This window comes from Anarrhichthys ocellatus, unplaced genomic scaffold (genome assembly GCF_004355925.1).
Source record: "Anarrhichthys ocellatus isolate YVR2014 unplaced genomic scaffold, GSC_Weel_1.0 scaffold31, whole genome shotgun sequence".
In the NCBI taxonomy this organism is placed as follows: Eukaryota; Metazoa; Chordata; class Actinopteri; order Perciformes; family Anarhichadidae; genus Anarrhichthys; species Anarrhichthys ocellatus.
This window is the reverse complement of record NW_022280061.1, coordinates 3,144,764-3,159,346: the sequence shown is the minus strand read 5'-3', so window position 1 is coordinate 3,159,346 and position 14,583 is coordinate 3,144,764. Positions and strand designations below refer to the sequence as shown.

Genomic DNA, 14,583 nt, shown 5'->3' with positions numbered 1-14,583 from the left:
ACACACACACACACACACACACACACACACACACACACACACACACAGTAGGTACATTTCATGTCACCACATTCATATCTCATACTGAAACAAAACAGGTACGACATTCTTCTGCTGACACCAAATACTATCAAATGTGTGTGTGTGTGTGTGTGTGAAGACAGCATGGAGTCTGAGATGACTACTCCTGGTCTAATAAGGCCTTTAACTGTTTAAATAATCATAATCGTGTATTACAATAATCAACGAAGACAGAACAGCTCCCAGCGTTGACCGTGATATGAGATTATCAGGTTCCTCAGACAACACAAGACGTAGTAATCAATCTCTTATATAAAGGTGGTTATATTATATAGTATATAGTACAGTGAGGCCGGGGGGTCCTGTGGTTACACACACTGAGCCGGTTACACTCAGTGACAACAGAAATCACCACGTAGAAGATGTTTACCTGCCGGCTTATTTCAACCTTTTGTAAAAAGTTTGAACTTTAACTGATCTGCACTATAGAGCAGACAGCAGCACGGTGTTGGTGTTGCTGCAGTGGTGGAAGAAGCACTCAGATCTCTTACAGAAATAAAAGTAGTAATAATAGCGTTAAATAATGCATATAAAAGTTTACTTACGTAAAAGTATAAGAGTATGAGCATCAAAATGTACTTGAGTGCCAAAAGCGAAAGTACTCATTATAATAACGATATTATATTATTATTACAGTATATTGAATTCTAATCAGATTGATGTGTGAGCACAACTTGCAGCTTGTAAAGGCTGATTTCAATTGATTACTGGTTCACTCAATCTATAATAATTATCTTAATTTAGAAATCCATCATAGTTTGTATTATTAATCTGAGTAATTTAAGTCATCAAATGAATGCAGAGGAATAAAAAGTAATCGACACAAGTATAAAGCAGCAGAAAATAGAAATACTCAACAAGTACAAGTACTAAAAGTGTACAGTACTTGCGTAAATGTACTTGGTTACACTGAGGCTCGGCCTTTGGGTCAAACAACACAGCTAGCACAATATGGACTCATCAGGGGAACGCAGAGACGTGTAGTCTGCTCACAGCTCCTAACCGTCATTAAGGGGCCTTGGTCACAAGATCACTCTGCTGCTACTAGCCAGTGGTGTTTCACTCCACGCACACACAGATATACAGTACAGCCCCCCCCCCCCCACACACACACACACACACACACACACCGCTGGAATGACATTGTTGTTCATTCAGAGAAGCAGCTTGCTGTCGTAGCTGGCTGCGTTTGTTGTTGAAAGGTCCCCTGGGTGGAGATTCCTTTGGGCCTCAGTCATAAGGAGAGGCATCAATGGGAAACCAGTAGGGATAAATGAATGGGCCTGTGGTCAGGTGCTGCTCTGTTATGCGAGTGTTGCAACTGCTGAATGGTGAGCACATCGCACAACGATGACAAGAACTGGGGGCTGTTTTAAAGTAGCAACACACGTGAGAGCAGAAGTGCGTCCATTAGGATGTTTGGCTTCAACATGTAAAACTATTGTTCCCACAAACAACGGCAACTAGTTTGACGGAGCTTAAAGCAGTCAGCGTGCTTAAACCATCAGGCTTCATCACTTCATTCTGATTCCTGGTTCTTTCACTTGGTCGGGGTTAAGAATACAAGTCACATGGTTTAAAGCATCTTCCTACACAAGCGGACGTTAGCATACGACGTATTCAGAGCTCTGAGCAACAGCAACAACCTGGACTAACAGTAAGAATGAAAGATAAGGTCGGTAATCTTCTTGAATAACTTTTTTGATATTTTTGTTGAAATTCTCATTACATTTTGACAACAAGCAACATGTGCAACTGTACTTTACACTGTTATGATTTCTGTGGAGAGATTTCCTAACAATATATATATATATATATATATATATATATATATATATATATATATATATATATATACTGACAATCCGACAGTATATACTGTATATACTATAGACAAGCACAGATGTGTCATAAAGAGTAGCGAGTGCAGAAATAGTTAAATCACATTTAAAGATTAAACAAATGAGACACAAAGTGTCAATTTATGATGTGAAAAAGGTGTTGACATTTTGCTACATTTTCTTTGGTACTGTGGGCAAAACAAGGCAAGCTGTTTCTGGTATTCATGCTATGCTATGCTATGCTATGCTAAACACATCTTGACCTCGTTCTGTAAAGCAAGATTATGTGACTTTTATAAGAAGAAATAAAAGCTGTTAAAAGTTGAATTCATGAGCAATTAAAATACAACCATACTCAAATCAACACACACACACACACACGAGTGTTGCTGCTCCAGCCTTACTTGGTCTGGTGACTAATTCAGATTTTTAGATTTTGTTTTAATGCTAAACATTTCAAGGGTTTTTAACGACAAAAACAAGGAACTGACAATATAAACATTGAATTCAGTGTTTCATTAGTCTGTAATCTCAAGCAGTGTTGCACACTGATATCAATACTCTCAGCTCATTCTCAGAATGAAGGCAAATTAATGGAATAAATGTTGAACTATTTCTATAAAGAGATGGGGAAATAAAGTCTACATTTCCTTGTGGTTGGGGGCATATCCATGAAGCGAACTGACTCAATAAGTTATGATTTGGGTGAGCAGCTAACCTCGGCTATCGACGAGCGTGGTTGAAGTCTGATTTTGTCATTTCTCCCACATCCGCCCCGTCCCGATGTGTAGGTCGAGGCACACAGTTGCTACAGTTCTGCATCGTGCCACACTCGCTAAGCCTCGCTCGCTTTTGAGCAATCAAATCTAATTTGAGGGACTTGATTTTAAGCCCTCGAATAATTATACTCGAACCGCGATTCTGTTTCCCTCGGAAATACTTCACGTTAAAGCGGCTGAAGACACTTTCACTGCTGCTCTCGTGTGACTTTACGCTCAACGCTGTTTGCATGTCATACATGACACACACGTCTCAAGCTGAATACAACACAAGACTCTGCGTACTTGCTGCAGGTTATTAGGAGGAAATTCTGTGTGCAGTAAGCCGATGATCGTTTGAGCGGATCGTCCAGTGTTGGCTGTTCGATCCCCGCCTGTGATGTGTGTGTGTGTGTGTGTGTGTGTGATAAAAGTGCCATTCAAATGCAACCATATAACTCGTCACCACTTATTGTGCTTCTACGAGCCCATACAGTGAAGTGTGACAGTTCATGAATGTGTAATAAATGGCGGACGTGTTTGTTTGAACCTTTTTTGCTGTTTTGTTTTCAGTCTGTTGTTTGTTGTGATGGTTCAGCTCGAGGGGAAACTATCCCGGTAAAATAAAGGAAACCAGCAGCAATAACATGTCTCATGGCTTTACCGTCACCGTGACACAGAGAGAGCTAATTAAACACCTGAAAACACACATTTTTGGCAGTGAGTACTTGAAGCTTTAAAACTCATAATTAATACCTCAATAAAAACAATTAGCCGAGGCAAAATCCTTAAAGCTAGAATGAGCTAAGTACTCTATAAAAAAAGTTCCCGTGCTTTGTGCAATAGGCTTTGAGAATGTGGGTTATTGAGGAAAACATGAAACCTGCAAGAACATCCTGCATCCTGTGTTGTTTTTATTACATTACGGCATCAATAATCAGGATGAAAACATGATGATGCTGGTTTTATAGAAATACGCAATCCAGTGGAAATATCGCTTTTGGTTGAATCTAAAGAACAGTAACCTGTTTAAATCAAAATATGAACCATTACAGTGATGATTATTTATATAATAATAAAGTCTGTCAATGTATCCATGTCTGTGCTGATTTAAGACGTTTACAGTTTAACCATAGATATAATGTGAACAGCCTTAAAGTCAAACAACATAATTCTGTAACTCTTAAAGAGCCATAAACACGGTTTCTCTCTGATTACTAATGAACCATTACTCATAAGAATAACACATGGCTTCCACTGTGTTACAGCTCTTATCCCCAAAGGGAAAATCCACCCGAAAACAGAACCGCTACTCCAACGATTTTGAACCAGGAAGACGAGATCTACAAACGCTGCCGACTGTCACCTGAAGCAAGAAATCAGGACATCAAGACTCACTGATACGGACGAAACACAACTCCCTAACACGAGACCAGCAGAATCACCATCTGCAAAGGTTTCAAACAGCACAGGGATAATAACTCAAGCTGGAGGGTCAGCTGTGGATGGGGTTGAGGTTTTTGAGCCTGGATCTGGGTCTGGAGGGTCAGCTGGAGCAGTGGCAGCGGCCTGCAGACCAGAGTGGGGCTCTCCTAGCAGTCCCCCCCCCCCCCCTTGCTGTTAGCTGGGAGACACCAGAGAAGGAAAAGAAGTGCAGGCATACACTAAGAGAACTGGTCGACCGAAAAATGCGTCTGTGTGTTGACAACAAAGCTGAGTATGCAGATCTGATTTCTGTCTGAATGGACCGTATTCCAACTACTTTCCCCCGTTTACACTTACGTAAGAAACGTCTCACGCGCATCACAGCAACGTGTAAGAAAAGCATCTGAATCGGATCATTAAAGACGCTGATGTGACACTTTTTGGAGTTTGTTTCATTGCCATAATTTCAATGTGAGCTGTTACATGCAAACCAATATGAAGTGTATTAATTATATCTATATATTCTTTGTTTGTCCGGTTATCAAATGAAAGCTGTGATGGTATTTATTCTTAATATAGAGATATTTATCAATCGGGGTCTTAGGTGGATTTTCTTTGATACTTTGGCATGAAATGACCTGTTGACTTTTGACTGGTGCAAATTTCTCACAAAACAAGAAAACTACCAGGAACATTTCCCAAATGTCCTCCAAACTGATGTGATTAGTTTCCTTAAAACCATGAACTGTCATTAATAATGAAATCATAGGACTACGCTGATGCTCAATCCTTCCTGTTGTTTGATTTATTATTGATGTGTCTTACACAGCCAGCTGAAATGAAACACTGGTGCTGCTGAAGCCTCCGAAAAGTATAGGCTCCATCAGCTGATTCTAAAGAGCGCTGGTGTCTCTCGGGCCTGTGAAGGGCCCGTCTCGGGCTTTTTCCTCCTGCAAGTAAATGGAGAGACTGGACAGTGTGCCCGGTGTTATCAATGAAGCCAGCCTCTTGGCTCTCCAAAAAGTGCAGCTTGGAAGGCGTCCACGGCAGGGCATTAGGCCTGGAGGTTTGTGTCGTTTGTAATTTATAACACTGAGGGAAATGGGCAAGAGGACAATATGGGGAGAAGTGGGAGAGAGGGAATGTGGGAGGAGGGGGATGGGACTGCTCGCTGCACAAGCAAGTGGCTCTGCTTCCCCGAGTGTGCTGCACAGAGCCTGCTTACTAGGCTGACCAAGCTGGAGGGCTTTCTCTCCGAGGCACAGCCTGAAAGGGCCTTAGTTTTCCTTCTGCTAGTCAAAGTAAGTAGAAACTATATAGATATAGAGCTGTGGACGCAGACATATAAGTGCAAATGCAGAGAAAGCTGTCTGTGGGAAGAGGAGAATGCTTGGTTTGAAGAATAAATGAAATATCGACGGCTCGACACTGTACAAGACACAGTGTTTGATAGCAGCCGGCGGCAGCTTTAGAGAAGCCAGTAAATCAAAATGGATGACTTTTAATGAAGTATCACTCCCTCCTTGTCTCACTATCGCACTGAACCTCTGCAGCTCAGTGACTTCACCGACGGGACGGACTGTCACTGTGAGGAACCTGATATTCAGAGAGAGCTTTACAACACAGTGATCATCATCATCATTCTTCTCCTCCTGCTAATCGTCATACAGCGACACTAATAGCAGCAATTTCCCTTCATTTCATAAGAATGACATAACGCACACATTACTATGATAATATCTTAACGACATAATGGCAGTCAAAACAATATGTCCATGACTTTCTCTTCTCACCAGACACAAAGAAGAAGAAGTTTTTACTGAAGACAGTTTCAAAGATTTACAAAAAAAGAAAATCTGAATTCACTTTTATTTTATTTAGCGAGACAAGATCTGCCGCTGAATGCAACACGAGCGTCTGGAAGTACTTATCGTGATGACTTCACAGATTATGAAGGGATTTTTACTTCTGGCAGAGAGTTTTTGATGCTGACTTCATCGCATTCTTAATTGTATTTCCCGTACGTGTTGAGAGATCTGCCATAAACTTCATGATTGCCTCGGACCATTCGATCAGCCCTGTGGACATCGACAAGGGTCTCACGAAGCCTGAGGCCACCAGACCGAGGAACAGACCTGTAACGTGATCAATGCAGACAACTCATAGACACTCATAGCATTAACCTGTTCCTTTACTTCTTAGTCTGCCGTTATGGTAATAGTCAATTATAAAGTCTGAATAATCTGTTTACGCCTCGGTGCAGTGTGATCTCTGTTTTGGGAAACAGCTTATTAAAAGGAGCGTGGGGGTGGTTGCATTCTGGATTGTGTAATAACACATTTCCCTCAGTAGTGCACGGCTACAGATCCTTGGCAACATGTGCTGGAAGCAGACTCGGCTCCTTAACTACATCCACAACAAACAAAAAACGTACCAAAGCCTTTTCTTCAGGAATCATCACAGACGCTGTACGAGCAACGAAGCGAGTCGCTGAGGAGTCGAGCAGTGACGTTAGTGAGGAGAAAGCATGTGAAGCAACATGTGCAACTGTACTTTACACTGTTGTGATTTCTGTGGAGAGATTTGCTGACAAAAGAGACAGAAAGAGCAGCATACGTGTTGCAATAAGTACCTCGGATGAGTCCCTGTTCGGGTTTAATATGCTCTATTTCAGTAGACGCTCAGTAGCCCCTTGTACCCCCGCTGTAAGCAGTCTTTTGATACATCACTGTATCAGAGCCGAGGAGGCCAGATCACAAAGGTCTGGATCAAAAGTCTTCCATGAAAGAAATTCATACAATTTGCTCTTCAAAGTGAGGTTTCCTAAACATCTCCAATGCAACAGGGACCTTGTTGTGCTTCTTTTTGAAGACAGCAGCACTTTGTAGTTCCTATTGGACCTTTTGTTGGTCGCACATAGGTTTGCCAAGTGAGCAGAGATTGTGGGCGAAAGCATTTTCCAACTAATGCCAAATATAGCAAGCTGACACTGACACAGTTGTTTGTATGGTGAACAATAAAAGCGGGCGTTGTACAGGTAGCGTAGCGTCACGTAATGGTATAGCCGACCTGAAGACTCGACGTTTTCACCTCAGCGCACGCATTGCCGTACAGCAAACCAACGGTGCTTTTGTGTTAAACACGAAGTATATGGGGTGCCCGGGAGGAAATACATGTAAAGTAGAAGTCATAATGCCAGATCAGACAGGCTTTGGGAATGCACTGCGCCTGGATTCACACTCCTCAACTGTTGTACTAATCGGGTCTTAACAGCCTACTTCATGTTGTACCAGAATCTGAAGAATGTAGGCCAATTCAAAAGCCAGTCTTTAACACAACAAACTCAAGAGTTCAATCCAGACAATATCTAAATCACCAAGAGTCAACCACCAAGTCACTTCAATCGCGTTGCAATTGGAAACTCACCACATGGGACAAATGTGATGATTACATCACATGTGGAATGTCTATATTGAGCATACCCTACAAGGTGGCTATGTTCAACATAAGCATCCTGTATTAATGGATTGAACAACATTAACTACACATCAACTTTACATTCCTGCTACAATGCTTTAGAACCCACCACCAGCTCCCATTCAACTCAACTTGGATCTCGCTTGACAAAAATCCATCAGAGTAAACATCTCATCACCTAAATTATTTGTCATAGTTCTGTTGTTGTGGGCCTGCTGACAGTTGTTTGGGTTAGTTTTGGTTGTGCACTCAAGGACACCAGATGCTACGTACCCAACATCAGACAGCAGACAGAGTTAGTGAGATCTTCCCTGATGGTGTAAATCAAAAGGAGTTTTGGAAAGAGATGAATGACTTACGTTTGACAGGTGACTGGAATAAAAGGCTCTAACTGAATCCTAACAGCGCTGCATGTCTGCTGGATGTATAAAGATGTTTGCTAACACGCTGTGACACAAAGTAAAGACACTTTAACTGTGATGGATCGCCAACAGTTCTTCCAGAAGGGTTTTGAGTCTCTGCAAAAAACACCATGCTTTGGGAAAAAAGAAGAAGAGTTGGCAGTCGTATGAAGTATTCATGATTTGTAGCATAATGGGCTAAACGATGCAAAAACAACAGGTGGTCCTTTAAATTGAAAGTCAAGAGAACAACAGAGGAAAAGTTACAACGCAACAGGTTTCTACAACAGCAGCTTTCGCCTCCTCTCTTAAAGTATTGCCAAACGGGTTGATTACAAAAAGTCAAACACAGGTGCTAATTATCTATATTGAATATGTATATTTTCATAAACTCACTATGGCTTAAAGGCAGCTCAGGTGACTGGACGAACGAACACAAATCGACAGTATTTATATGGACGACGATATAATGCTTATTTATATTGACGGCATGTGTTAATGTGATAACTACGCCGTTTGTAAAATTACATTCCACACAAGAAGAAAAGTCGACTACAAACGCCGCCTCCTGTGAGGCAAAGTACGGGGAAATGCAGACAACCTTTGATTGGAGGTAATTAGTTGAGCGGCTGGCAGGAGAAGCCTTGCTGAGTTCAAAGGGGTGTCCCTCATCAGGAAACATTAAGTGTTCTTACCAACACGATGCCATTTAATCCCAGCAGCATTAGCACCAAGGGTTACCAGGCAAACACACACCATTTCTGGACTTTCGCTACGCTATGCTACACGCTCCGCACACACATCCAGAAAGAATAACGGTGTTTGAAGCAAAACTTCTGTCGGCATTTCAACGAGGCCGACAGAGTAAAAAGAGTTTAAGACAAAGTACGGAGCATAGGGACCGTGAAGGCTGCTGAATCTGAATTAAGCATAGATTGGCCTATATTGCAGAAATCAGGGAACTAGTTCAAGACGTGCCAGGCCCCATGTAGGCTCCATTACACTGGGGACCTTACCCTCCAACAGTGGAGCATGTATACCCTGGGCTATAAGACACAGGCATAAAAACACGACTTCAACTGGTAGCTTAAAAGAGATAAGCAGGGAAACTACACCAATTTAGACACCACGTTTACTAGTTATGGATGAGAAGTACTGAGTTGTTTGTGTGTCTGTTGTTAGCAAAGCAGAGAGAGAGACAATTGGGGATAAAAGGTTTTTCTTGCCTCTGTTGGGTCAAGTTCCAGTTCCACCTCTGGACTCCCATATTCAAGTCAGGCAAGTGGCCTGCCTTCCCCAGGGGCAGAAAGCTCTCCAAACATCCAAACAGTAGATACCTTCATCCTCTCACAAGGCTGGTTACACTGCATGGGGGTGAGTGAGTGAGTGAATAGCACAAAGTCAGAAGGGCATCTAAATTCCTGCTTCGGACTCAACTGCTTGCTTTGGTCCCGAATGGCACACACTGACCCACTCATTAACCGGTAAACCTGCAGCTTGACAAGCAGCCCCCGGGTGACGGTAATTGTTGCAATCGCAGACGGAGAGCAATTAATGAAGGAGGTCAGAAGTTTCCAGACGGGTGTCTGCCTGAATTAAAGAGCTCCCGCATGAATCTCACTGTGACCCCTGACCTAGGCTCTGGGTCGGGCCGGGGTAACTCAGCACTTTATTTTCACCACCAAGCAAAGGTTCATCGTCACTTTTGAGATATTCGTATTTTAAACTTTAAATCAGTGTGATCTGTGTAGAAGCATCTCCGACAAATCTACAACAGCACAGAGAAACCAGCAGAGAGTTTACACCGACTGCTCCGACGCGGTCTCTAATAAGAGTTTCTTGTCTTTCGTTTTTTGTAACAGACTTCAGACGACTATGCAGCTCCGCAAGCGGCATCAAATTAATTAACAATGACTTACAATACAAAGCACTTTGAACTGCGTGTGCGCTGCGACCAGAGCCAGATTGACGGGAAACTTTGACCCCATAGCCCCCCCCCCCTACAACAGTTGCTTATGACTTCCATGAGAGGCTGACGGCGAATTCCCTTCTGGCACAGGGCCAGCCCCCGGACTGGACCTGTATGAACTGTGCTGCCAACATGATGCGAACATGGAAATAAAAAACTGCCTTTAGTAAACAGTAACAATGTAGATTTACAATGCAGGCTGTTATTCAACAATTGTCAGACTATTAAACGGATGTGCTGAAGAGCACACGTAAAAGGTTTGCTATCGTTACACAACAATAAGCTGCGTTACACCTGTAAACACATTGATTACATCGACAGAACAGAACCCCACATCTCTGCCCAAGCTCACTGTTTGTGCACAAAGCTGAAACACTAACAGCGTTACCTGTATTGACCCAACAGAAGTGTTATCAACGACTACATACTGCAGCCTCAAAGAGGGGATGAGAGCGGATGCAGACGGACCTGGATGCAGATTGAAGAGTGTCTCTAACTGATAGTGATAGTGGTCAGACTATAAGTCTACTTTCAGATATTATTCCACACTACATTACTTGCTCCACTTCCTTTAATAGTTCATTTAGTTTATCATTATTACTGTACCATGTATCGTGACAGCTCCTTTAAGAGTAATATTGATACTAGAATCAGAATATGTGTTCAAAACAAATGGCCAACACGTCGTAAAACTGTGCGCAGCACATTCTGCCTCCACAACCAGAGATCTCACTGCTTCAAATCACTATCGGAGCTAAAAAGTGTATTTGTGTGCGTCGTTGAATTCAATGTGACGTTGCTCTGTGACTTTTGATTTAAGCGGCTGGAGGTCTGCCAACGCTGCCGTTCCTTCTGTTCTTTCTTTTCCGTCCTAACACGCAGACTCACGGGTCAAGAACAGCCGTATCACATCAAAAGACCAACATGTCAGCCATCAGACGGGCACAGTCCAGTGTAAGAGGTGAGGCGAGAGATACTGCGAGGATCATATGTGGTGATAATGTACCACAACATGTCACAAGGCTCTCCTGTCTGAAAAAAGATCAACAAGGTCAAGGGAACTGTTGTTCCCTGCTGCTAGTGCGTGTCCGTAAATAGTCAACTGTGATGAAAACAAACCCCCCCTCCCCCAACTTGTTTATTATGCAATGCAAATTTGGCATGGAGAACTACACCTACTTTCTGGTAATGGAGCTCAATGATTTGCTCTGTTTTCCTCCCAATTAATCCTCTTAAAGTATTAAAGTATTGATGAATCAGTGTGCCCGTGGATCACCGGGTTACTCCTGTAGATGCAGACCAGCATCACATCTACACATACTGTGAGGAGCAACTACGTAGAGGGTGGGGCTGTGCAACACATCAGGTAAACCGTGGGTGAGGTAAACGTCGTTCTCAAACGCCATGCGCATACACATTTCTCACACGCACACACACACACACACACACAAACACATGGGGGGCTCGAGGGTGTTAGAGGCTGTTATTCATTATCCACACGACTGCATTCCAGGGCTGGACAAAAGGAGTTATCGCCACCATCATTCAGAGGCAAGCACAAGAGAGGTAGAGAGGGATTTAAGCAGGTTCTCAAACAAGATGCCCCCACCTGATAACCTTAGCACTGCCGTTGCACCATTCCCACATGTCCTAATGCGTTCACAAATCAGAGAGAGAGAGGGAGAGACAGAGAGAGAAGGAGGGGAAGCAAGAGGAGAGAGAGAGACCATGTGAACATTAACACTGAATGGAAGCGATGGAGAAAGATAGCGACACCTCCTCCTCCTCCTCCTCCTCCTCCTCCTCCTCCTCCTCCTCTGTACAGGAAGTGACCAGTGAGGCAGGTGCACCTCACTACTGATGTGGCTGCTTCAGTGCTTTGAGTCAGTCCAGATAACAAACGCACAAACAACCCTTTTTTCTTCTTCCTTCACTACCTGGAGTTTATTGTCAAATCAAGGGGACACACGTTCTCCTCCCCCCTTTTATTGCTGAAGATCAGGCTTTAGACATTTAAGATTCACTCACACACCTTGACCTGTTGATGGACAGAGCAGAACAGGCATTCAATAGTTCACCTGTTTGCCCTCCCAAATCCAACGGGTGGACAGGTGAGAGGCCAGCCAGCTTGTGCAATGACCTTTGACACTCGAGAGCCAAGAGAGATTAATTTGGCATCACAATAATATATAAAAAATAACGTCAACAAATGCACTCTATATCTAGTTGTCTCACCTTTTTTAAACTCCTCCAGCATTGCATCCAACTTGGTGTCATTGAACACAAAATGTAACGGGTGGCTGTAAAACTTTGTGATGGTTTTGAGAGGGGTGCAATCATCCGGGTCCACAAACGCCAGGTCCTTGACAAAAAGCAGATCCACTATGTTGGACCTCTCGCCCTCGAAGACCGGGATGCGCGTGTAGCCGCTCTTCATGATCTCCGACATGGTGTTAAAGTCGAGGGTGCCGTCCCCGGGGATCATGAAGCAATCTCTCAGCGGCGTCATCACGCCCTCCACGGTCTTAGTCCTGAGCTCCAGCGCGCCCTGGATGATGTTCAGCTCCTCCTTCACCAGGTCGTTGTACGGGTCCGTGACGCGCAGCATCTCCAGGAGCTTCTCCCGGTTGTACACGGTTCCTATCTCCTGTCCCAGGAGGTAGTCGAGCAGCTTGCTCACCGGGTAGGAGGCGGGGAAGGTGAGCAGCATGAAGAACTTGGTGAGGAATATGGTGTTGGCCCCGACGGCGAGGCCGTGTCTGGAGCAGATGGCCTGGGGCACGATCTCTCCAAAAATGACTATTCCAATGGTGGACATGACCACCGCGATCAGCCCCGAGCCGGCGATGTCATCCAGCAGGATGGTCAGCGTGGTGTTCACCAGCACGTTCCCGAGCAGAAGCGAGCAAAGCAAGTAATTCCCTTGGCTCCTGACCGGCTCGATTTTTTTGGCGTAAGTCTTCTCCTTCTCCGTGCCGCAGTTCTGGACTATCTGGAGCTCCATGGGGTCCAGAGCCATGAGCCCCAGGTTCAACCCGCTGAACATACCCGACAGGCAGAGCAACATGGAGATGAAGATGACCTGGAGCCAGAAGGGCAGCAGAAACTTTTTCTCCTCCACCACGATCACCATGGTGTCGTCCCCGTCGTGGTAGATCCAGGTGTTCTCCGTCCACGGGTCGTGCATCCCGCCCACGGCCGGCGTCGCGGTGGCGATGCATAGGTAGTACGATTTACTCCTCTCCGTCTTGCGCAGCGGTTTGACCTCGATCTCAACTATTCCGGTCGTCTTTCGACTCACGACGATGTTGGGCAATATAATTATATCCGAAGTCCTAATGCCGCAGGGATGCAAGCTGGACGAGTCCTCTTGGCTCTGGTTATCCCCGGAGGAGCTGTCAAGGCTCCCCACCGTCCGGCTCCGCTCGTGTTCCGTGAAAGAAATTTTGGACCAGGTCTCGTTGTTGATGTTCTTCCCGTACACCCTTAACTTCACCCGAGACCGCTCACTCACCCGCAGGTAGCCCCTATCCATGAAGGAAATGTCGTCCGTGTCCTCCAGTCGGAGCCCTATGATGACGGTCTCCTCGGACCCTTCCTTGCCACTTGTCGGGGTGACACAACAGCCAGTGACAGTTAAGAAAAGCATCGCCAAAGCTCGGACCCGGTTAAGTGACGCCATTTTTGCAGCGGTGGGTGCTCGGGACGACGGCTCTGCCATATCGATAACCAATGGCGATCAACCTCCTGAATGAAAAGGGCTTTTAAAAATCAGAGCCAGTCGGAGTCCGCCTTCATCTCCGCCGAGGGTTGCCGTGACTTGTGCATCGGGACCTGCTCGTTCCCACTACGTGTCCGACACTGATGACTCGCGAGCGCAGGCTTATGGGCCAACTCGTGCCTCCCCTGATGTCCCCGAGACAGGCGACGGCGGCGACCAATCAGTAGCGGCCGGTGGCCCGGGGGCGGGGCGTGCGCAGCCTCCTTGGCGAATCAAATTCCAAAACAAGTGCACCTCATGTTAAGAGACAGTCGAGACTCTGCTGACTTTTTTAAACACACATCCTTCTACAGGAGATAACATGATTGTACATGATTACAATGCACTTGTAAAAAAGATACATATCAATAAAGATAGACACAATAGCATGAGCTACAGTACAATATAATGCAGACATAATTATAATGTTGAGAGACTATTAGAGGCGTTCACTCAACTACATGGCATTATTATAATCTACATTAGGATTCAAATGAAGCACCATCATCTGTTGTGGATGCAAGTTACAAGGCAGTTAAACCAAGTTCTCCTTTTCAGATTGTTTTATTTGAATAATTTTAAGAGGCCTGTAGAAAGTATTCTGTATTTCATAAGAAAAAGCATATTTATAGAAAAGTTGTAAAAAATGATTTTTTTGTAGCAGAAATATATATTTTTTTATTTCCTCTTTTTTAATCCCTCAGATTTATCTTCGGACTCCATGGAGTGTCAGAACACAGTTATGAGCCAACAGTAATGGTGTGTATTCATCAGTGACGACTACAAAAGGCCCATTTCATATCTACTATGAAGACTTCTTCTTTGCTTAAAGGCACCTCATGCAATACTGGTGTAAAGAATCCACAATAAT

General features: G+C 44.3%; 1 protein-coding gene across 3 annotated transcripts in view; it reads right to left on the bottom strand.

Moving 5' to 3' along the window:
• Positions 1 to 13,810, bottom strand: part of cnnm2b (cyclin and CBS domain divalent metal cation transport mediator 2b) — a 29,693-nt gene extending 15,883 nt beyond the window's left edge. For 2 of the 3 annotated variants that reach the window (XM_031864513.1, XM_031864514.1), the window contains exon 1: positions 12,188 to 13,810. In XM_031864513.1, coding sequence (XP_031720373.1) covers positions 12,188 to 13,673 — 1,486 coding nt within the window. In that variant the 5' untranslated portion in view covers positions 13,674 to 13,810. Of the gene's footprint in view, positions 1 to 8,928; positions 11,603 to 12,187 lie in introns of those variants that run through there. The other variant, XM_031864515.1, reaches the window with a different exon arrangement.
• Positions 13,811 to 14,583: the final 773 nt, after the last annotated feature.